The 23,942-nt window shown below is 45.3% G+C and overlaps 2 protein-coding genes across 2 annotated transcripts in view; both read right to left on the bottom strand.

Moving 5' to 3' along the window:
* Positions 1 to 413: 413 nt before the first annotated feature.
* tmem88 (transmembrane protein 88) lies at positions 414 to 6,572 on the bottom strand. Its single transcript, XM_003229047.4, has 2 exons — positions 6,245 to 6,572; positions 414 to 1,691 (listed from the first exon to the last, which is right to left on the bottom strand). The coding sequence occupies exons 1-2, from the start codon at positions 6,548 to 6,550 to the stop codon at positions 1,425 to 1,427; spliced, it is 573 nt and encodes a 190-aa protein (XP_003229095.2). The 5' UTR covers positions 6,551 to 6,572; the 3' UTR covers positions 414 to 1,424.
* Positions 6,573 to 8,522: 1,950 nt separating this feature from the next.
* kdm6b (lysine demethylase 6B) overlaps positions 8,523 to 23,942 on the bottom strand; it is a 155,786-nt gene continuing 140,366 nt past the window's right edge. Inside the window, exons 17-27 of the mRNA XM_062983866.1 lie at positions 22,279 to 22,384; positions 21,689 to 21,894; positions 20,223 to 20,290; positions 20,057 to 20,125; positions 17,879 to 18,027; positions 17,578 to 17,692; positions 17,086 to 17,273; positions 15,642 to 15,783; positions 14,863 to 14,989; positions 11,731 to 11,901; positions 8,523 to 10,805 (exon numbers count right to left, since the gene is read on the bottom strand). Coding sequence (XP_062839936.1) covers positions 10,782 to 10,805; positions 11,731 to 11,901; positions 14,863 to 14,989; positions 15,642 to 15,783; positions 17,086 to 17,273; positions 17,578 to 17,692; positions 17,879 to 18,027; positions 20,057 to 20,125; positions 20,223 to 20,290; positions 21,689 to 21,894; positions 22,279 to 22,384 — 1,365 coding nt within the window. The 3' untranslated portion in view covers positions 8,523 to 10,781. The remainder of the gene's footprint in view (positions 10,806 to 11,730; positions 11,902 to 14,862; positions 14,990 to 15,641; positions 15,784 to 17,085; positions 17,274 to 17,577; positions 17,693 to 17,878; positions 18,028 to 20,056; positions 20,126 to 20,222; positions 20,291 to 21,688; positions 21,895 to 22,278; positions 22,385 to 23,942) is intronic.

Below are 23,942 nucleotides of genomic sequence, written 5' to 3'. Positions count from 1 at the left end.
CATTCAGGCTTTGGGAGATTCTGCGAATTATAGGCCAAGAAAAGAACTTTTTGAAGCACTGCTTACATCTCTGTATCAGGACAAGCATTGCTAGTGGAATATCTAGCTTATTGGCTGGAGATTCTGAGAAGATTGCAAAGTTTGGAAAAGTTCTTAATTTACACTGCAGTTTCCAGAATATGCTGTAATCAGGGACCTTGGGAACAGCAGTTCTAAAACAATGAAGTTTTCTGAGCTCAGGTCACACCTTCATAAAAGCATTACCCAATGAATTTTTCTCTTGTCACACAATTGTGGCAGAGAAGAGAAAGACATCATTCTTTTCATAACCAAAAACCTCAGTTTGCAGAAGTTCCTTATCAAACCCAGGGGAGAAAAAAGGGATAGAAAAAAAAAATGAAAACACACAGAGGTGTGTAACAAAGTTATAGTCTGTATATGGACAGAACTGTACAAATTCCATTCACTGACATAATGTTTAGATGAAATGAACACGCAAACTGCATATGGATTTGGGGTATATACATTAGCTAAAGAGGTGATAGCATAATACAAGTGAAGGGCTTACATATATAAGAGCAGTTTCATGGAGCAGTGAGTTCCATAGGCATTTCTGCTGGGCCGAAATCCCCTCCTCTTTCCCTTCCACCTTTCAAACAACCCTTTCATATGAAACTAAGGTTCTTTGCATATTTTTGATAAATTTGGAGACTCCTTAGGAAGCCAAGCACTGCTTTTGTGCCTTCACCAGCTTTACTTGAATAACCTACATGCAGTGTTTTACAAAAAGGATCAAAGCAGTTGAGGACCGTAATACAAGAAGCTGGGGGCCCATATTTGGCATACAGGCCATGTTTCCCCCATTTCTGGCATTAACAGTTGTGCTCAAGAGAAGAAGTGAGATAAAGGCACTAATATCTACTACCACCAGTTAGACCCCAGAATATAGAAAAGCAGGGGTGATTTATCCATTCACCTCCAGTACAAAAAATTGTACTTTACAAGTTCTCTGGGCCTTTAAGATCTATCTTCTATGGGGCTGGAAGGCACAGGGGCGTGAGTATTTGCATCCATAAGGGATTTGTTGCTACTTTTACCCCACAACGACACAAAAGTCTTTCCTGTTGTCTTTGCCAGCAGAATTGTTGGCAGGCTTTGGGAGGAAGTCTTGACACCGATGCAGTTGGCCGAATCTTCCATTTCTTGTTTCCTCCTTTGTGTTTACTGCGTCCAGAGATCTCTTGGTCGGATGTCACACCTCTTGCGTTTACAACAGTAGTATGCACAAGCAAGTCCCAAGGCTTGGGAACAGGTCTGATATACAATGTAGTAGCCCCCCTTCATTTGGAAGGGGAGGGAAGCCATTTCCTCAGAGTTTGACATTCTCAATCCCTAACCCACGTCCCCCTGTAGCCACCCCTTCCTCAAACCCAGACCTTTTCCACAGGGTCGAGGTCCTGCGTGCAGCAGCATCCGGAGCTATGGTACTGGGAGGCTGGCAGGTTCTTGTAGACGGCTTTGCTGTACGGGACGAGGCAGTAGCCCAGCTGGAGGCGGCGGGCCAAGCGGCAGTAGGCGGCCAGGGCCAGGACCAGGAGTGGCACGGCCAGCGTGAAGCCCACCACCAGCAGGGCCACCGAGGCTGAGTCGTGCAAGTGGGCCGTGCAGTAGGAGGCCTGGGTGTGTAAGAACTGGAGAGAGAAAGATCAAGAGAGGAGAGAACACATCTTTTAAAGCAGGCATTGACAAACTTTGGCCCTCCAGGTGTTTTGGACTTCAACTCTCACCATTCCTAACAGCCGGTAGGCTGTTAGGAATGGTGGGAGTTGAAGTCCAAAACACCTGGAGGGCCAGAGTTTGCCCATACCTATTTTCACATCTCCTGGATATGAATAAAATACAATCTCAAGATGATTTGTGTGCCCAAGGTGGCAACATACACATCCCTATCCATGTTATGGTGTTGCACCTGGAGCCCCTCTCTGAGGGACCTCATCTCTAATGAAATGGCCAAGGCTCAATGCTATGCAATCCTGGAATTTCTACATTGGTAAGGTATCGGCGTTCTTTAGCAGAGAAGGCTCAAGGACTTGTCAAACCAAAGGGATTAAACCCAAAGTGTTGGTATTGCAGAAAAAATAAGGGATGTTATTCCCACATGTGATGGGAATGCCCAAAGGTAATGCCCTTCTGGGAAAAGATTTTTTAAAATGATAGAGAAAATATTTAGATTTAGATATGCTATTAATGGGAGTAATGGGTGACACCAGAATCAAAGCAAAAGAACAAGAATTGTTCAAAAGTATGAGTTGGGCAGGACAAGCAGGGGTGGAAAGACACAAAAAAATGACAATGAAAAATTGGAATAACCATCTATATCAGTGGTTCTCAACCTGTGGTTCCCCAGATGTTTTGGCCTTCAATTACCAGAAATCCTAATAGCTGGTAAACTGGGATTTTTTGAGAGCTGTAGACCAAAACATCTGGGGACCCACAGGTTGCGAACCTCTGATCTATATGATGAGGTCCAGTTTCAAATTATAACAAGCTTAACTGGGGATGATACTCAAAAAGATAAAATAAATGAAATAACAAATGTGTTGTTGAAGGCTTTAATGGCTCAAATCACTGGATTGCTGTGAGTTTTCCAGGTGTATGGCCATGTTCCAGAAGCATGCTCTCCTGATGTTTCGCCCACATCTGTGGCAGGCATCCTCACTGCTAGTGAGATCTGGTGGAAAGTAGTCAAGTGGGGTTTGTATACCTGTGGAATAATATCCAGGGTGGGAGAAAGAACTCTTGTCTGTGGAGGCAAGTGTGAATGTTGCAATTGGCCACCTTGATTAGCACTGAATAGCCTTTCAGCAATCATTGTGTATATCAATTAAAATCGTGTACATTTAACAAGTGGTTTCTTTATCTCAGCTACTTATGGTTTTGGAGTATTTTGGGTTTCCCTATTCCCGACAAAGAGATGCTCAACTTGTATTTATCATTGTCAAAAACTCTTCCTCCCGCATCACAACCTGACACCATGGTGCACACTTGGATAGCAAGACCCTTATCATTTTGGAAAGGAAAATACTTCCACTCTCCAACCATTTCTCAACTCTGCCGCAGAGGCATTTCCCTTTGTGCATCGTCTGCCTCCGATCTAGCCTTGTTTTGCTGATAAACTTTAATATGAAGACCCTTTTTAAAAAAAGGAAAGGAAGAGAGGGAGGGGAATAGCGCTTTTGCAGATACCAGAGGAAATGGCAGCCCGGCCAGGCCTGGAATGTGCGCTTTGCCCCAAAAGGTTATCAGCTCGGCCAGAAGCACCGGCCATCTGGCTTTTGTCACTTTGGGCAGGGAGGGGCCCTTGGCTCTGGCCGCCCAGGTTTCCTGGTCAGAGGTCCATCTATAAAAGAAAGGCATGTAGGAAGAAATGGCGAGCTTGTTTTGTGGATACTCCAGTTGAGTGTATCTACACCAGGCCTGGGCCAACTTCGGCCCTCCAGGTGTTTTGGACTTCAACTCCCACAATTCCTAACAGCCTACCGGCTGTTAGGAATTGTGAGAGTTGAAGTCCAAAACACCTGGAGGGCCGAAGTTGGCCCAGGCCTGGTGTCCACTGTTGCAAGAATGCAGCTTGATATGATTCTAACTGCTTGGGTTCAATCCTAAGAATAAGAAGCAACATCTGAGATGGCACAGGGTGAGGGAAAGGCCCCCCAAATAGGAGCTTACCCCAAGAGCGGCTTAATCTCCATGCATTCCACAGTAGCCCCACTGACACACACAGGGCTGGCCCTTCACACTCCCCCTGAAGGGAGACCACCCTGGAGCTCCGCAGCCTTGCATCTGGAGAAGCCGGAGGGATTTTCATGACTTGGGAGCAGGGCGGAAAATCAAGCAAATTCCATCCCTTTAAAAAAAAATGTAATCTGGGGCACGTGTTTGTGGAGGGAAGCCTTCCTGAAAAGCACGGCCCTTTTCCACTGAAAAAATAAACAAACAAAACCTGTATAAACAGCCCTTTAGGAGGCCTGCCAGGGCAGAATGGGCGTCCATAGTTGGCTGTTATCTGATCCAAGTTGCCAGCCTGCAAAGTATTGGTAGGGGTTCCTTTGTATCTACACTATAGAATGAATGTGGTTTGACACCACTTTTAACTGCTATTGCTCAATGCTATGGGAGCCTGGGAGTTGTATTTTGGTGAGGGACCAGTCCTTGGAGGTGAAGGCGAAAGGCCTTATAAAACTACAACTCTCAGAACTCCTCGGCAAGTTTTTGAGTAATTACATTGGAATACCGACGATCTCTGGACCTGAATATGCAGCACAAGACTTATCTATCCTGAGATGATTTATTTAATATATTGGGTTTATGGTTCCCGTCCCCTTGATCAGGTTGTGTGTTATTTATTGCTATTTAATTGTATAGTTTTACCTTGTTTAAATGTGTTATTATGCTGTAATGTAATGTATGTGTTGTTTTATGATTGGAAACCGCCCTGAGTCCTATTCAGGAGATCGGGCGGTATATAAATAAAGTTTTATTACTATTATATTATTAAAGCAGTGTCAAATTCCATGCATTCTAAAGTGTAGATCAGGCATGGGCCTACTTTGGCCCTCCAGGTGTTTTGGACTTCAACTCCCACAATTCCTAACAACCAGGCTATTAGGAATTGTGGGAATTGAAGTCCAAAACACCTGGAGGGCCAAAGTTTGCCCATGCCTGGTGTAGATCCATCCTCTACACCAGTGGTTCCCAACCTTTGGGCATCTAGGTGTTTTGGACTTCAACTCCCAGAAATCCCAGCCAGCTTACCAGCTGTTGGGAAGTGTGATAGCTGAAGTCCAAAACACTTCGAGGCCCAGAGATTGGGAACCACTGCTCTACACTCTGCAATCAATAATATTGGTTTGCTTTTCAATACATTTTATTAATTTATTGGGGCCCTAATGTACTTTTAGGTACATATTTAAAAACATTTTTAACCTTTTAAAAGTGGTTTTACTTTTTTGACCTATTTTAATTTTTTTATCTTGTTTGTATTATTTATCGATGTTGATCTGAAATGCTTATATCAGGCTTTGAAGCTCATATAATGCTAATCAAGCCCAGCAATGGCAACATTCACTTCTTTCTTCCACCCTTGACATCATTCCACAGATATATAAACCCCACTTGCCTAGTTTCCAACAGACCTCACAATCTCTGAGGAGGCCTGACATAGATGTGGGTGAAACGTCAGGAGAGAGTGCTTCTGGAACATGGCCATACAGTTCGGAAAACTCACAGCAATGCTTATATTGTTTGATCTGTTCTCAGGTCTCCCAGTAAAGGTGTGGAATGGAATGACATCTATAATCAATAGATGACCGGAATTTGATAAAGCACACACACACCAATGTGGCCTTGGTCTTCCCTGTCCATAAAAATTGGTATATTCATTAAGCAAATGCACATAAAGCCCTTTGCAAAGCCATTCAGAAGAGGGGGAAAGAGACAAGCTTGACTCCATCATCACAAAAGAACAGAGATGAAGCATTGTTGGAGTGGAGGAAGCAAGTAAGATCTGGGGTTCAAAGCTGGTCTGTAAAAGGTTCGTAATATTGGGAAGACCTGAATATTATCCATTAAAAGGCAGTAAGGAAAAGCAACCCCCTCTTTAGTCATGGTAATATGATTGGAATGGCTCCTGGATTTTGACTTTGGATCATGTGTGGTTTTAATAGTTGATTTTAATGTATTTATATATATATATTTAATTTTTACTGATTTTAATGTATGTATATATTGTATTTATATGCTTATGTTTATATTGCATTGAATTATTGCCAATTTGGAAGCCAATTTGAGTCCCCTTCGGGGTGAGATAGAGCAGGGTAAAAATATAGTAATTAAATAAATAATAGGGAAAAGAAGTTTAAACTCAGCTTAGTTCTGGCAGGGGAGAAAAGAATCTCATGCATGAGCAAAAATGTTGCCTTTTCCACCCGAGGTCATTCGGAGAGCTTTTTGCCAAGCTTTTTCCTAAGACCAGAAGCTGGAAATCACCAAGGGCTGAAATTAATGTCTTTTAAAGGAAATGGGCTAAAAAGGACACCCCTTCCTTCCCTGGAGAACAGGTTGAGGTTGTTTGGTGCACAAGAGGACCTCTGGGCGTGCCTAAAGTGTCTTTTGAGCCCTCTCTTCAAAGCCGCCAATGTGGATTGCTATAAGAGGGATGCCGGGAGTCCCAAAGAGCACCTACCTTGGAGTGGCAGAGGACCCCGAAGGCGACCAGGACCCCGGCCGGGAGCAGGACGATGCCGAAGGTGAGTGCCACCAGGAGCAGGTTGAGTCCAGCCACCAAAAGGTTCTGGAGGGTGACCAGGACGGCACAGGCCCAGCAATCTAAAGACCCCCGGAGCTCCAGGGACCCTTCGCCTCCCAGGTACGGAGGGGGTGCCGGAGGGGAGGAGGACCCCGAGGTCTCCGGCAAACGGCTGTCTGAACCCATCTTCCCCTCTAGGATGGATGCTTTCCTTCCACAAGCGGCACAGAGCTCACCCTGCATCCTTTATAGGTCCCATTCCTCCCTCCCTCTCCATCCCTTTGCCCTGCCTTCCTCCCACTGGCCCAGCCTCCCTCCCTCCCTCCCTTTAGGATCCTCCAGGAATGCTTCTCCTTCCCCCTCCAGGCCAAAAACAGACCCCAGTCCTCTTTCAGGTCCCCTCCCACCCTTGTCCATCCCAAGGGATGCAGGCTCATTCCTTTAAAAAACAGAGGGATAAAGGAGCAGTATCCCTCCCTAGCACTCAAATTCCAAAGATGCTTCTCCTCCCTTTTTCGCCATTCATGCCCTGCTAAGTAAGCCCCATGCGCTGGCCATGTGCTTAAAGGACCCTCAACGGGGAGCCAAAGGTATTCCTCCCTAATGCTGTGAGCCAAGTAGAGAGCCACTTGCGTTCAGACCCAAATAGCCACAACTTTGCCTCCCCATCTACCAGATCCCAGTCTCTACCCTTAGGGGGAAAACATTCCTTTTCTGTCAGATTACAATTCCTAAAATTGGGTAGATTGGACTGAGCCTCAAAGAATTTCCGAGTTGGGAGGGACCCCCAAAGGCCACTTAGCCCAACTCCATTCTGCCCCGAAGCAATGCACAACGGAACAAATGACATCCAACATCTGTTAAAAGCACTCTAAAGGCATCAAAATGACCAAGACTTAAGCAAGACTGGAGATGGGGGAAAGTTACTTTTGGAGAGAACTCCCAAAAAGTAACTTGCTGCCATCTGAGGACTTCTGGGAGTTGTCAAGCCATCTTTTGGATATGTTTTTGCTTTTGGTTATGTTATTGAGCAGTGGTACAGCGCGATAAGCAGCTAAGCTGCAGAACTTGCTGACGAGTTTGGCAGTTCAAATCCACCAGACAGGTTGAGTTCCTGTTGTTAGTCCCAGCTTCTGCTAACCTAGCAGTTTTATAACATGCAAATTTGAGTAGAGCAATAGGTACCGTACAGTGGGAAGGTAATGGCACCTACAGATGCTGGCTCTTCGGATAGAAATGGAGTTAAGCACCTCAAACCAGAGGGGCAAGCACCATAATGTCAAGGGGAAACCTTTATCTTTACTATTGAAAGCAACCCACCGACAACTTCCATCTGCTCCCCGATTTTTTTGAGAAGCCCAACACACCTCATCTTCTCAACAAGAAGTTTGGCTTTAAATGGTGTGGCCCTTTCTGGGTAAAAAGATAATTGATACTCTTTCTTTAGGAATCACCACCACCAAAACCACACGATCTTTTGAGATTCTTCAAAACGCTTCTTCAGTACAGACATTTTAAAAGAAAAAAGGTGGGTGGTGACTCTTGTTATTATATCTATTAAGATCCCACTTCCACTTGAGAGGATAGTGGGACTCAAAGTGGCTGAAGGAGAAACATCCAAAAAAAAATAATTTAGTTGCAAGGCCATTCAATGCTAATCAAGGTGGACAATGGCAACATTCACACTTGCCTTCAACAGACAAGGGTTCTTTCTCTCACCCTGGACATTATCCCACAGATATATAAACCCACTTGACTAGTTTCCAACAGACCTCACAACCTCTGAGGATGCCTGCCATAGGTGTGGGCGAAACATCAGGAGAGAATGCTTCTGGAACATGGCCAGACAGCTCGGAAAACTCATAGCAACCTAGTGATTCCAGCCATGAAAGCCTTCAACAACACAATTTAGCTGAGGTAGAACCAACAAACCAAGAACCAACACCAATGCGTCATCAACCCCAAAGACATGCCCTGAAAATCTCATAAGCTTGCTGCGTATTTTGCATTTTGCTTATTTTGGGATTCTCTGTTTCCCATGAAAGAATAATTTCTGGCTTTTGTTTCCTGTGTGGTTTTCCTTTTCAATCCAAACATATCATTCATTCTCCTATCTGACCAGGGCGCCCGATATTCTCAGTCTCCGGCTCTGCAACTTCCTAACGCAAACTCTTATCCTGCAACAAAGAAAAATAGTGAAAAAGACAGAGGCTGGTTTCTTTTATCTCTGTGAGTTAATTTAATTTTTTTTTTTACATTTACAAAATAAGATTTGCTTTCTCCTTGTCCCCTACAGTACAATAAGAATCCATTTCTGTGTATCTTTGTTTCCAGAGTAGCTAGATGGTCGTCTGTTTCTATTACAGTGTGTTTGTGTCGGGAAGGAGGGGCCGGGGATTCGGGAATTCGGGAATTCAAAAGTGCAGGTTTCAGAAGGAAGAGGTTTTTACAATGTCGGGCCGGGAGAAGCTCTGCTCGAAATGGAAATCAACAGATGAACCGGGGCGAAGCTTGGCTTGCCTCCTTCCCCGGCTAGAAAACTGAGCACCATCATGTTAAGGAAAATGTTACAAGACAAAAATAATAATAAAACATTTAGAAATTCAATAAAAATTCCAGAGTAGAAGGAACGACAACAAAAAAGAGGAGACACTTAAAAACAGAGATACATTAACATTGTAAAAAGTTATTTCTTTCTTTTTTTAAAAAAAAGCTGGATCAAACCCCATTAAAGGACCAATAAATAGAGAAATCATTACCAAAAAAAGACATATAAATTAAAAAAAGAGAGAGCGAGACTGAAAAAAGAGAGATAAGACACTGAACATTTACAAATTGCAAAACAATTCTGAGGCATGGAGGTACGCGTTATTTTGAAAGAGGAAAAAAAAAGAAAACGAAAATTACCCCAAATCTGCGACATTTGTTTGTAAAATGAACTGGGAGCTAAAAAGCATGCAGAACGAGGGGAAGGGAGGGGAGGCTTCTTCCTCGAGGAAGAAGGTTAAAAAATGGTTTAGGAATTAAGGTTTAAATCAGGTAATCCGCTAAAGAGGAAACATTTGAGGGTGTCTTTCGTTAGATCAGGAGGGTGAAAGTTAAATAGAGCGTTAAGGGTCCGCGGTTAGTTTGCCCCTTCCCCAAATGGCACGAAGGGGGGAATCGAGCGGCAGAAGAGGGACAGGAGGAGGAGCAGACCCCACAGGTCGCTCCCCCTTTTTTGCAAACCAGTTCTCCCATCTACCCGTGTGTCTATATTTGGGGCAAGCACCATATCCTTCGCACGGGGCTGGGCCTTTTGCCATCCCAAACTCATCGCGCCAAACCTTTCGACCGGACTTCCGTGTCTCTGTGTCTGTGTGTGTATAATATAATAATATTTTTTGTTGAGTTTTCTGTTTTTGTTTTTTAAAAGCAGTTTCTAATACAAACCAGGAAACTTTTTTCCCTTATATTTATATATATAATATATAAAAGGATGTAAGAAATCAAAATGTCCATCGGAATAATTAAAAACCACACGCGCAACAGGTCTCCCTTCCCCACCCCGCCCGATATATATAAATCCATGTACACACTTCTCCCGCCTCCCAAGTGAGAAGTTCGCCCAGAGAGAACTGAACCCATAAAAGTCCTGTGTTAAGAAACCCGTATTAAATTTTTTTGCTTGCTTGCTTGCTTGCGTTCTGTGTTTTCCAAAAACTCTCTTTTTTTCCTTTCTAAAAAAAGTTCCAACGAGGAAAAGAAATGCAATCGAAAAGAAACCAAACCAAACCACACACACCCCCCGCCAAGGAATCCATCTCTCTGTTCCACACGTTTTGCTCTCCCCAGTCCAAGGAGGAGGAATCAGAGAGAAAAGGGGAAATTAATGCTCTTGTGAAAGAAAGCCTTCCTTCCGCCGCCTCCTGGTCATCTGTGCCTCGGGAGCTCCTGATGCGTTGCAGTCCGAGGGGAAAACCAGGCACGACGGACGGACAGACGGAGGCGGAGGAGTCCCACGCGGAACCGACCGACGGGAGGGAGAGAAAACACCCATTGCCTTTCCAATCAATTTTTGCTGCCCTTATTATTTTTTCTATAATTGTTTTTTTTCTCTTTTAATACAAAATCAGCACCACCCACAGAGGGGGAGAAGAAAAAAAAGAGTTCATCTCAAAAAAAGAAGAAGAATAAATTAAAAAGGGGTCCATGGTTGGAACGTCTGGGTTATTCCGGTTCTGTTGTGTCACTCCAGCCCAAGAGAGAGAAGGGTGAGTGAGTGGAGGTTGGAGGCTCAGCTGCTCTGAAAGGAGGGAGGGAGGGAAGGAAGAAGGGGAGAAGAAGGGGGCAGGCTGGAGGGACCCCTCCGCCTCACCCCCAACGCTGCTGCTGCTGCTGCCGCTGGGCAAAGGGCAGAGGAGCTGCTCGCTGGCCGGCCGGCCGGGAGGAAAAAGGAGCCCAGACCGCTGGCTGTGTCCGGGCAGGGTATGGCTCATCTGGAGCTGGGCGATGTAGCCTATCAAGAAAAACAGGGAGGAGAAAAAGGAGTGGGGGGTTAAACAAAATGGTGACAGGCAGACTGTTCTGGTGTAACATTAGAGCTGAATGAACAACCCGGGCTGTGGCGCAGGCTGGTGAGCAGCCAGCGGCAACAAATCACTCTGACCAAGAGGTCATGAGTTTGAGGCCAGCTCGGAGCCTGCATTTGTCTCTGTCTCTGTTCTATGTTAAGGCATTGACTGTTTGCCTTATATGTGTGCAATGTGATCCGCCCTGAGTCCCCTTTGGGGTGAGAAGGGCGGAATATAAATACTGTAAATAAATAAATAAATAAACCCTGAACAGACTTGAAATGCATTGAGTAGGGCGTGGAAATGAACATGCAGGGAAAGAGATTACAGTGATCCCTCACTACTTCGCGGTTCACTTTTTGCAGATTCACTGTTTTGCGGTTTTTCAATAAACTCTAAAAGAATATTATAAATAAAAATTACAATTTACAGCCTAAGGAAGGGAGGAAGGAGAAGCCGAAGGGCGAGAAAAGGAGCCCGAGCGACAACGGGGGGAGAAGAACACAATTTATCAACACACGATTGGTTGATAAAGACTTAAAATAGTGTATAACTACTAAAATAATTTATAAATATTAAAATAAATACAGTGTCCCTACTTTGCGGATTTTCACTTATTGCAGGTGGTCCTGGAATCTAATCTCCACAATAAGTGAGGGAATACTGTACACCAAAATCAGGCATGGGCAAACTACAGCTCTCTCTCCAGGTGTTTTGAAACTTGAACTCCAACAACTCCTAACAGCCTGGAGGGGTGAAGTTGGCCTATGCCTGGTGTATAGTGTCTGGCTCTTACTCTCTTCAACATATTCCTGTATGATTTACTTCAGGCTTTAGTGTTGGCGAATGGTCATAGTCCGGGAGACTCACCAGGGTGAAGCTGTCGTAGATGTGTATCAACTCCTCCGTCTTGTACTGCTCCAGCACCACTACGCCGTGGAGGGAGGAGTTGCGCTTGCGGGCGCAGGCCTCGCAGTGCACCAGGTAGGAGTTCTTGCTCCCATTCTCGCTCGTCACGAAGAGGATATTGAACACCTCCACCTGTGGGGGGAACACGTGGAGGTCAGGTGCCTGCCAAAAAAGGGAACGGGGCCTCAGCCCTTCTCCACTCTTCGTGAATCGATGCCGAGTGTTGGAAAAGAGGAAGGGCTGAGAAACTGAATTGACGGGGACTATCCTGTGGAATAAAAAGAGCCTGGCTCCATCAATGTTCAGAAAGTAAACAGGGAAGAAGAGTCCTGGTGGAATTTGTCAGACCTTAGAAGAGCAATTTTTTTCTTCCCACTCTTTGTTTTGGACGACAACTCTCAGAATCCCCAAGATACCCGTGGCTGACTGGGGGATTCTGAGAATTGTTGTCCAAAAGGAGAGAGGAGAAGTTAACTTTTCCAAGCTGTTTCCAGACTCCATCCCTGTGCTCCCCCTACATTTTGCTGAGTACAAAGTTCCAGCAATTAAAGAAATCCATGCTTGCTAAACCCAAGGAGGAAAAAAAATCCATTAATTTTAGCCTGCAAGGAAAATGTGTGATTTAGAATTATCCTGTTATGCATAATTCTTCTTACACATTTGCAAATCATTTCTGTTTTATTAGCTAAAGTGAGAGATTGGCTACAATGTGTCATTACGTAGTTCTGGACAACAACTCCCATAGTCATGCTGGGCATGAGATTGTGGGAGTTGTAGTCCAAAAAAACCACATTCGTGCTTACTGCAATCTTGGTTATGCAAAGACACAGACAAGAAGCAGAAAAACAACAACAGGAAAAAACAAACAAACAGAATCCTGTAAACAATTAGAGGATAAACTTGTTTGTCTTTTAAGGTGCTATACGAATGTTCTGTTTTCCTGAAAAAAGGTTAATTCGGGTCTCTTTCACACCACACAATGAGAACAGTTTGATACCACTTTATTTGCCATAACTCCATGCTGTGGAATTCTGTGATTTGTAGTTTGGGGAAGTATTTAGAATTCTCTGCCAAAGAGCTCCAGTGCCTCGCCAAACTATAAACCATTGGATTCCATAGGATAAAGCCTCGACGGTAAGAGAAGTATGAAACAGCTGTAACTGGATCGTGAGGAAGAGGCCATGGCTACTCCTTGGGAAATGGCAGGAATTTCAAAGGGCCAGGATCACAGAGGACCCCAGCAAAGAAAGAAGAGCGACGAAAACATGGCGTTACAGCAGGATTTCTTTCTAGAGGGTGAGGCTATGAAGAGAGCTACAAGTGGAGAACCATGGAAGAACGAGACAAACACAGAACGGAGAGGGAAGGAGTTTATTTCTTCTCTGGCTTTCTGTTTAAAACAAACCCCACCACAGAGACTTTTCTTCCACATTACAACCCAATGGCAAGCTGCACCTAACCAATGACAAAATCCAGGTATTGAGCCTCTCTTCTTCATCCCGTTTTTGATTTTACGCATCTCACTGGAATCACATCTACACAAAGACTTGCTATTCTGGCAGGTCCTGGCCACACCTTAGGGACCAGAGTGCATCTGATGTCCAGGTGTCTTGTCTGCTTTGCCCTATGCATCTTTCGGAGGAATTGTTTGATGTGATCCAGCCCTGGCTTCCACTCAGGGCAACGACTGGGCTCAGTATCAGGAGTGCATCCAGTTGTGGATACTCTGGAAAGTGTGGCTTCTTTCCTTCAGATGTGGTAGTCCAAGTTGTCTTGACATTTCGTCTCTTATGAACGATTTCATTCCTTATTTAGGGCACCCCTAAACTGAACTCAACTACTGCTCTATTTGCCAATTCCCTGCTTCATCTGCATTCTTGGTTGACTTTCTCAATTTAGTCAAATCTTCCATGTCCCGTCTTGAAGGAGCTTGCTAAGATTTCTTCCTGGCTTAAGTCAAATCTGTGTCCACTTCTGGAAGAGCTGGTGAACTTGGCTCAAATAAGGCAATCCTGCCAGCTACTTCAGGGTTGCTCAGTCATCTCTATCCAAGCTGGTTGCCCGGAGATATTTGTGATGTATTGCCTTCTTGTCACCTTGCTGAGCCTTTCTTCCCATTCTCTCCTTTGAGACCCTTTACCTTTCTTCTCAGCAGGCTTTCTGTATGAGACAAACCTGTCACCGGACTGTTGCCCTGTTGTAAGACCTCTTCTCTTTTTCCATTTCTTTGTCTTGCCACCTCAGTCTTCCATTTCATCCCAGGAGAAATGAGAGTCTTCTATCTGAATTTTCAGCACTGTGTTCACGGTGCCACATTGGTCGAAAAATCTATTCAATGTGATATCTGTGTATTCTTTTCCATTCCTGCAGCTGGAACTCCAATCTGTCTTCAGACTGATTTTCTTCTTCACCGCCGTTTTTTAAAAACACATAATTCATACTCACTGTTTGACCCTTCTACTTGCTTATGGTTTTTCTTGCTCCTCAGCACTCTCAGGCATGGAAACATCAAACTACATGTGGGTACAGGAGGCATTTTAAAGACAAACAGGTCTCAGAAAAAACATTGTTCACACCACAGGGCATACGGATAACCCCTGGAAGTTGGGCCTCTTTCCATTTTTGGGAAGAGTTTACTCCAAGAAGTTCATGGCAGGGAATAAAACCAGCCTGTCAGATTGCTTCCTGGCAGGAGGGAAACCCATGGTAGTCATTAGAGATTGCTGGGAACGTCTCCCCATGAGAAACGGGGCACAGTTCACAGCATATGAGTGTGAAGCGAAGGCAAAAAGGAGCTCCCATATTGGAAGTGAAGGCGAAAGGAACGACGGATCAAACACAGATTTGTTCGGCCACGGCATTTTGGGACAGCAGGAGAATGGTCCAGCCACTGTCTCAGAACGGGAAATGCCCTTTTACACTGCCATTTTGTGGGCACAGCACCGCTGTGGAGGAATGGCAGTGCCCAACTGAGGAGGAAGAGCAAGTACAAGAACAAAATAAAAGACGTGTCTGGCACCTAACTGCAGAACGGACACAAGCTCACTCACAGCCGCTGCGGCAAAGGAAGGCCAAAAAGACACGGAAACCTACGTCACACTCATTGCAGTAGTAGGCCGGCTCGTCCTTCACCCGGCCCTGGTAGGCGATCTTCTTCCCGGACCGCACCAGGCTCTCGCGCTGGACCTGACAGTGCTTTATTGACTGCATCAGACAATACCTGGGAGGGAGAGAACAGGGAAGGTGAACAAGACATATCGACATCAACCTGTGAGGAATTACACAAAACTATACTGAATGTAACCCCTCTCCATCCCAGATGCACCAGAGTACAACCTCCATGATCCCTCCTCACTAGGCTGGTAAGACGAACTGACATCCATAAGAGCAACTAGGAACTGATGCCCGTAACTTCTGAATGGAGATGGGATATCCCAGGCATGGGCAAACTTGGGCCCTCCAGGTGTTTTGGACTTCAACTCCCACAATTCCTAACAGCACAGTTTTAGATGGATTAGGAATCAGCTGGTTTCCCCTGTAATAGGCAGTAAGAGCACCTAAAGCTTCAGAGAGCTTCTGTTCAACCATTCCACAGCTGTTCAGAATTGTGGGAGTTAAAGTCCAAAACACCTGGAGGGCCCAAGTTTGCCCATGTCTGAGATATACTCAGAGGTTGGCCAACATAAGAGCAGATTCTACACTATCCTCCCATGGACCACGTCTCCCCTTAAATTACACACATGCAGGTACGATCCCATACATTACAGTAGCAGATCTTTCCAGCCATCAAGTGACCCTTGTCCCCAAGTATGAGGGTCTGGAAGATGAGGGATTGCTCAGAGACCATGCAAAACAATCAGGCCCCAACTCACTTGATCATTTTGTACAAGTCGGAGTCGCTGATCTTGACCGTGCGGGCCACATTCCAAGAGACATGGATCATGGGCACAATGGACTTCACGTTCTTGATTTCGTTCCACTCGTAGCGCTCCAGCGCCAACTGGTACTGGTACGCTGTGGGGAAAGGGAGCGGTCAGGTGGATTGCCAAACATCCTTTATGGGTCTCGGTTGCAGGAGAGAGGCAGGAAAACAATGCCTTGCCCCACTTTCTTCACACTTTGTAGACCGTTTTCCACTGCATTCATTTTTTCAGCCTAAAAGCCCCAATATGTAACTTTTTGTGGGGAAGTTGTTCCTTGGTATTATTGTTATCAAGCTGGCTAAATACAGCAACCTTACAAGCTGGAGACTGCTCAGAATCTTGGTTATGAACCGTCCTGCTCACGTTTTGCAAACTCAGTTGGCTTTTAGGGAGATTATTACTGCATTTACTTGAATTTAACGCTCATCTTTTTTTTGTCTAATTTATCTGGCCAAAATTAGGGTGCACATTAGATTCTCATAATACGGTAGTCTTAGTGCCAAGTCAAAACAAAAGGGGAAGATATTTCAGGAGCAAATGGAGCTCCTATTTGAGTGGTGTCATCTGTAATGTAATTGTCATAGATCAATGCTATGAAATCCTGGGATTTGTAGTTTGGTGAGGGAGGCATCCACACTCTTTGGCGGAGAAGGCTGAAGGCCTTGTCAAACTACAGCCGCCATGATTCCACAGCACAGAACCACAGCAATTAAAGTGGATTTATTTTACAGCATAGATGCATCCCAAGGTTTTCTTTTCGATTGCTGGAAAATTAAAGTGGGTTCATTCTACAACATAGATGCACCCCAATTTTTTTTTCAATTGCTGGAAGCTTTGCTGTCCTAACACTTTTGTTTTTAAAGAAGGAATTCTAAGCAGGCAGCAACCATAATGGCCAAATGACAAAAAGTGCGCCTTTTGCTCCTGCACATTACATTTTGCAGAAAATACTTTTTTTGGGTTTGGGGTTTTGAAAATTGAAGTGTGCATTTGATTTGATGGCGCATTCGACTCGAGTATATATGATACTTTACGTGTTTTTTCTGCACCTTTTCCCACCTCCTTATGATCCGAACTATACCCCAAGCTTCAAGGTTGGCCACTATACAGACTGATATAAATACGGTAAGATACTGCAGTTCGCATCATAATAATCTGGCTCACCATTTTCACTGAGCCTTCCCCCATAATCCCAACCCCCAATATGGAAAAAGTGGTCTTAGATACCCTTTTGGCCAAAGAACTCCCTTTAATAGTGAAGATCTATGTCTGGGCTTTGTATCCTAATATATTTAATAGTAATTCTGCATCTCCTGACTTGAAAAACTGGAAGTGGCCATGGAATTCCTCCTGCTAAGGCTGTTGTTCTGATTTTTTCATTTGCTTTACCCACCTGTCAGTGGGCCGACATTCCAGGCGATGTTGTTGCACCACCCGGTGGCCTGAACCCAGTGCACTGTCCCTGCATTGATCCACACAAGGTCCCCGGGCCGCTGGATGAAGCGGTAAACGGGGATGTTGGACTGGTAAAGGTCCTCCAGGATGGGCCACCACGAGCCAGTTAGGTAGTCCACACCATGCCTGTTAAGAAAGCACAGGTTGAGGAAACCGACCAGGGGGAAATCCTGCTTTAATGGGACGGGGAACAAGGATCTGCCACCAATGTACTGTATCATTTGTAGCCTATAGGAGTGATGGTATATCAACAAATACGTGACTAAATTCAACCCAGGAGCCAACCCCAATTGCCATTTCATTGCAGTTGCTTGTGGGACAAAGGGTGATGCCCATATACCAACATGAGCAGACCTGGCATCTTCCATGGCGTAAACTCCTCCATTTCCCAAAAAATGGTTCTCCTTCACCTTCCTTTTGGCCACATTACCTGTCACAGAAGGCGCTGATGTTCTGCCAATAATGCTCATGGACAGCAAACCACTCGCAGTCTCCCGGCCCAATGTTGATGTTCACAGAGCAGAAGTTGTTGTTCTCCTGGTGACCTGCAAAGTGGAGACAGGAGCATTACAATGGCAGAGCCTGAAAGAAAACCCTTACAACTCCCAGAATCCCCCAACCAGGCATGAACTGAGATGAATTTGAAGTGAAGCCTCTGTGGTAAATACAGTTAGAGCCCCCCCCCCCCCCATGAATGCCAACTAGGCAAGCGCTGCCTCATGGGATCCTACCTGGCGTGCGGCTGCCGGGCACTTTCATGTAGAGCTGCACCGTGTTCATGCCTAGGATGGTATGCCCCACATGGCTGAGCATGTTTCCTGTCGATGTGACCCGCATGAAAGCTGGCAACTTCAGCAGCTCTTGCAGCTGTGGTTTCCACCTGCAACGCATTGGGGGAGGAGGATGTTTAACCTTATTATTCAAATGTTTATATACAAGAATAATCCAAATCTGCCAAGGTTTGATTCCCTAACATCACCAAAGAAAGGGCTGAAAATGTCTTCAATTTGAAACACTGGGAAGTTGCTAAATCAGGCATGGGCAAACGTCGTCTCTCCAGGTCTTTTGCACTTCAACATCTACCGGCTGTTCGAAATTCTAGGAGTTGAAGTCCAAAACACGTGCAGGGCCCAAGTTTACCCATGCCTGATTTATAGCTACTTGGGAGGAGCAGAACATCACAATCATCTCCTTTTGCAGAAGGGACAGAGAGTTTCATCTATGCTGATGATTGTGCCATCACTGCTCAAGCAGGGAGCTTTGAAATCGTTGAAGAGAAGCTCTCTGAAGCTTTAGGTGCTCTTACTGCCTATTACAGGGAAAACCAGCTGATTCCTAATCCATCTAAAATGCAGACGTGTGCTTTTCACCTTAAGAGCTCTGAGGATGACCTGGGAAGGAATCCCACTGGAGCATTGCAGCACACCAAAATACCTGGGAGTTACCCTGAATTGTGCTCTGACTTACAAAAAGCACTGCTTGACTATCAAGCAAAAAGTGGGTGCTAGGAATAATACCATGAGAAAGCTGACTGGCACAACCTGGGGATCACAACCAGACACCGTGAAGGCATCTGCTCTTGCGCTTTGCTACTCTGCTGCTGAATATGCATGCTCAGTGTGGAATATATCTCACCATGTTAAAGCAGTGGGTGTGGCTCTTAAGGAGACATTCCGCATTATCATAGGATGTCTACGCCCCACACCACAGGAGAAATTCTACTGTTTAACAGCTATTGCATCACCTAACATCCATCAGGAAGTAGCAGCCAACAATGAAAGAACCAAGGCAGTGACATCTCCGGCCCATCCTCTGTTTGGTTATCAGCCAGTATTCCAACACTTTAAATTAAAAAAACAGCTTTCTAAGATCTACAGATAGACTTGCAGAAACACCTAAGCAAGTGAGAGTCCAAAGGTGGCAGGCTAGAACCCAGAACATTCAATCTATGGCTGATACCAGATGAGTGACTCCCTCCTGTGCACACAGAAGGCTGGGTGACTTGGAAGGCACTGAACATACTGGGCTCTGGCACCATGACATACAGATTCACCCTTAAGAAATGAGGCGACAAAGTGGAGTCCATGACATACGAGTGTGGAGAAGAGCAAACCACAGACCACTGACTACAATGCGGCCTGAGCCCTGCCACATGGACAAGGGAGGACCTTCTCACAGCAGCACCAGAGGTACTCAAAGTGGCCAGCTTCTGGTCAAAGGAAATCTAGTATAATGCCATGTTTAAAAATTTTTTTTTTAATACAGTAGTCTCACTTATTCAACATAAACGGGCCAGCAGAACGTTGGATAAGCGAATATGTTGGATAATAAGGAGAGATTAAGGAGAAGCCTATTAAACATCAATTTAGGTTATGATTTTGCAAATTAAGCACCAAAACATCATGTTATACAACAAATTTGACAGAAAAGTAGTTCAATATGCAGCAATGCTACGTAATTACTGTATTTAGCACCAAAATATCATGATGTATTGAAAACTTTAACTACAAAAATGTGTTGTATAATCCAGAACGTTGGATAAGTGAATGTTGGATAAGTGAGACTCTACTGTACATTATAACCGTACCCTCAATTTACTTGACACGATAAATAAATAAAATCTCATACTGCAATGACAAGCTACAGCCACAGGAGGGAGCAAAGAGCAGCAGAAGCATCCTTATAGAACTCAGTTAATATATGGATGGACGCCATTGTTTCCTGCAGTTGCAGATCTGGCCACAAGGGGGCAGCAAGAGAGCTACCAAAACAAGGCCAGGGAGGGCAGGGCTTTAAATGAATCCACACTGTCCTTTTTTTTTTGCAGGGATGACACTGAAAAATTCACAATGTTAAGGGTTTTTGGCCAGTGATTATTTTTTGAAATTTCCCCTCCCTTTGTTTCTCACCGCTTGGCATCCGAGAGGTCGATGTTGGTCCCAAATTTGATAATATGGTGCGGTTTCTGGTCAGGGTTGCTGGAAGAGAAATAATACACGTTATACCCACTTTCAGCCAATGTTTCCCTGACCCGCATGTGGTCTATAATAATAACACGGAGGGTATGGACTCTACCTTGGCGGCGGTGTCTCCGTTGTGCTGTCAGGCTCATCCGTCTCCTCATCATCAGTTTCTTTGTCTTCCTGCCTCGATAGAAGAGAGAGCAGTCAAGGTGGAGCCCTTCCTCTTTCTAGATCAGGCCTGGACAAACTTCGGCCCTTCTCCAGGTGTTTTGGACTTCAACTCCCATAAGTTCTAACAGCGGGTAGGCTGTTATGAATTGTGGGAGTTGAAGTCCAAAACACCTAGACTTCGACTTCGATGTTTGAAGTCCAAAACACCTAGACTTCGACTTTGATATTTGAAGTCCAAAACACCTAGACTTTGACTCAACATCTTCCCAATCTTTTCATCCTGCACCTGGAATCCTATGTCCTGTTCCAGGGACAGAGTTTAAGAAAGATATTGACAAGCTTAAATAAGAACTGAAGGAATCAATGGTTTGGAAACCAAGCCTTATGAGACAAAATTTGAGGAGTTGGGAATATTTGGTGACGAGAGGACGGATAGGTGGCATGATAACCATCTTTAAATTGAAGCTGGAGCAAGCTTGTTGTTTGGTACTCTAGACTCTAAAATGTGAAACCATGGATTCATATGATAAGAAAGGGGATCCTGCTGAAATGTTTATTGTAAGAACTATTCATCAGTGGGATAGACTGTGGCCCCTTCTGCACTGCCATATAAAATCCAGTTTACAGTAGAGTTAACGTGTCCAACATAAATGGGCTGACAGAACGTTGGATAAAAAAGAATGTCGGATAATACGGAGTCTCCTACTGTTACCCGTCCAACACAGCACTAGACAACTAGAATACTAACAATAGGGACTCAAATGGTTAAGACAAGGCAACGCCTCGAGGCTAGAGCAGCCCAGCAGGACGTGCCCGGATGCGGAAGAGGAGCGTGGAAATCACAGGGAAGGAGGGAGGGCGCGTCAGCTTCCGGTCCTGCCTCTTTTCCCCCTTTCTTCCCTCCTTCTCCTCCTTATCTTGCCCTTTTCACCTATTGGGAATGGAGAGTGAGTTGGGGAGTGCTCCTTTAATTGAAGGGGAAATGTTGGAGGAAACAGGGGAGCATCAGATAAGAGTATCGGATAAGACGGAAGGTCGGATAAGCGAAGGTCGGATAAGCGAGACGCTACTGTATTTGCTTTGAACTGGATTATGTGGCAGTGTAGACTTATATAATCAAGTTCAAAGCAGACAATGTGGATTATCTGATTTGATAATCTGGCAGTGGAGAAATGGTCTGCCTCAAACAGTGGTGAATTATCCATCTTGGTGGTCTTTCAGCAGAGCTTGGGTGGGCTTTGATTGGCATATTCCTGAGTGGGTAAAGGGTTGGACTAGATGCCCCCCGGGATCTCTTCAAAACTCTGTGGTCCTATGCACGCAATGGTCCTCCCACCACGCAATGCACTTCAAGAACAACACTGGATGGGAAAAGGAGCAGAATGAAAAGCTTGGCCTCTTCCTCACCTGAAGTGACTCCTGGAAAGAGGCCGCTTGGTACTGGGCGTACTTGGCGATGGTGGTGTGCGACCGGCTGCTCTCGCAGGGCCAGACTTGCTTCGTCCCCGAGGGGTCCCAGTTCTCGTCCGACGGCTGCTGCACCTGCGTGCGGACTTCGACAGTGTGCTCTCCGCTGGCCTCCACCAGGGTCTTTGTGCTGAAGAGGCCCAGGTCTGAGAGAGAGAGAGAGGGGTCTCTTGAAGGGATGTCCAAAGTCCCCTAGTATTTCTCCTTCACTCTCAGATTCACCAGTCATGGGCCAACTTGGGTCCTCCAGGTGTTTTGGACTTCAACTCCCACAATTGAAGTCAAAAACACCCAAAGGACCCAAGTTGGCCGATACCTGCCCTAAGTGAATCACTTTGACTTCCAACCATTTCCCCTCTACAGAAATATTCCTGCAATTCCTCTGAATGTCAACACATATTCCTCTCAAAACATTATCCAGCCCCAAAACCTTGTTGCTGCCCAACCTCAAGTTCAGACTGAAAGCCACTGCTCCCCTGTCCCAGAAAGGTAGTGCCCGGTGTCCCCAGGCACCCCGAGCATATACTCACTGAGACGGAGTGATCCCGCCAAACCCCGGATGACAGTGATGGGGTTCTTGGGGTCCGTGCAGAACTGCAGGAGGACGGGAGAGAAAGCGTCCCGCTTGCTCTCCAGCTGAAGGGAAAGGAACGTCAATTAGAAGACAAGATCCCGGCGGGCACCCCTCCCACAGACCCAAACAACAACAGCAAGCTAAGACAACCCCAAACTCAGAAGAGCAACCAACTAAAAAGCAGTGCATCTACTAGTCCGGACCCATGGTCCATGCCAGCATACCCATTCCTTAGTTCCACAGGCCTGATGAGGCCAGAATCGCCCCATCTGGTGACTTTGGCCTAACATTTCCCCCCTATTCCCCCTTTTGAGAGTTAGGTCACTGTTCCCCGGTCCAGGTTCACATCCATCTGCTTCAACCCTCCCCTTAGATCCCATCCAAAGTATCCACTCATTTCCACTGGGTGCCTTTGGAAGTGGTCCTGAAGACTTGCGTCTTGAGATGGAGGTCCTTCAACCAGATGGTTAAAATACAAGCAAAGAGGTCCCTACGGCATGCGGCATGTGGATGAAGATCTGTGTGTTCTAGGTTTGTCCGTTCTGTAGATGTCTCCAGTGCAGTGTTCTCCAAAAGGACAAAACTACAAGAGATCGTTCTTGCACAAGCCCATTGTTGGACCATGGAAGAAAGTTTCAGAAACTATGAGAGTGGCCAGCAATGAAAGAGTTCCTTGCCATTCCGTGTCAGAAGCAGATGGAGACTTTCTTGCAGAAACCAGGCAAGGGGGTTGGCAGGGAAGCGTTGATCGATCCAAACCACCAAAAATCATCCAAGAAAGTCAGAAACAAAGTGTTCTGATTTCCACAACACTAGTATCCAGAACAGAGTTTTTTTATGCCAAGACAGAATAATCCTGATCATAAAAAATCCAAGAATTACTTAGTCTGAATGACTGACGGTCGCAAAGCGTTCATGGCGAAAGGAAGGAAACCCAAGCCGGAAAGAACGCCGCAGAGGAAAGAATCCCAAAAGGAGGAGCACAGAGTCTTCGTGAAGGCTGGATTCCCAGGAGCTCAGAGGCTTAGTTTCAGAAGCAGAGCGGACGTCTTCTGGGACGCTGAACTACACTAAGAGCAGTCAGAAGGCCATTAAAATTAATGGTGCAATTGGTTGAGGAGAAGGAAGGGAAGGAAGGAAGGAAGAAAAGAGAAAAAGAGAGAAAGAGAGAAGAGGGAGAACATATCTTGCAGGCAGGTATAATAATGACCAAACAATAACCAAGGTGGAAATTGAAGTGAATCAAGGCAAAGGAGGGGGGAAAGAAATAGAAGAATGAGTTGTGTGAGAATGAATTGAGACGAGAAAAAAGGTCCCAGAAGAACAAAGGGAGACCTCCCTCCCCTTTTGCATCAGACGCCCATGGACACATAAGGAAAAGGGAGAACTGAAAGGAAATCTTATCAATTGGGGAAAAAGGAACTGGGCATCATCTAGCCAACAGTGAAGTTACAGTTCACCTGCCCACCTAGCAGATCGAAAGCAGAAATGTGAATAGATAAATAGGTACCGCTTTTAGCAGGGAGATAATAAAAAGTTCCCTTAAGGACATCAATTGGGGAACATCAAAGGATGACAAAAACTCCTTGGCAAGGAAGATAGAGCAATAGCTCCCACCCA

The sequence above is a fragment of the Anolis carolinensis genome, chromosome 6 (genome assembly GCF_035594765.1).
Source record: "Anolis carolinensis isolate JA03-04 chromosome 6, rAnoCar3.1.pri, whole genome shotgun sequence".
NCBI classification, from domain to species: Eukaryota; Metazoa; Chordata; class Lepidosauria; order Squamata; family Dactyloidae; genus Anolis; species Anolis carolinensis.
Note: the sequence above shows the minus strand (reverse complement) of the source record. Positions and strands in the feature narration are given on the sequence as shown.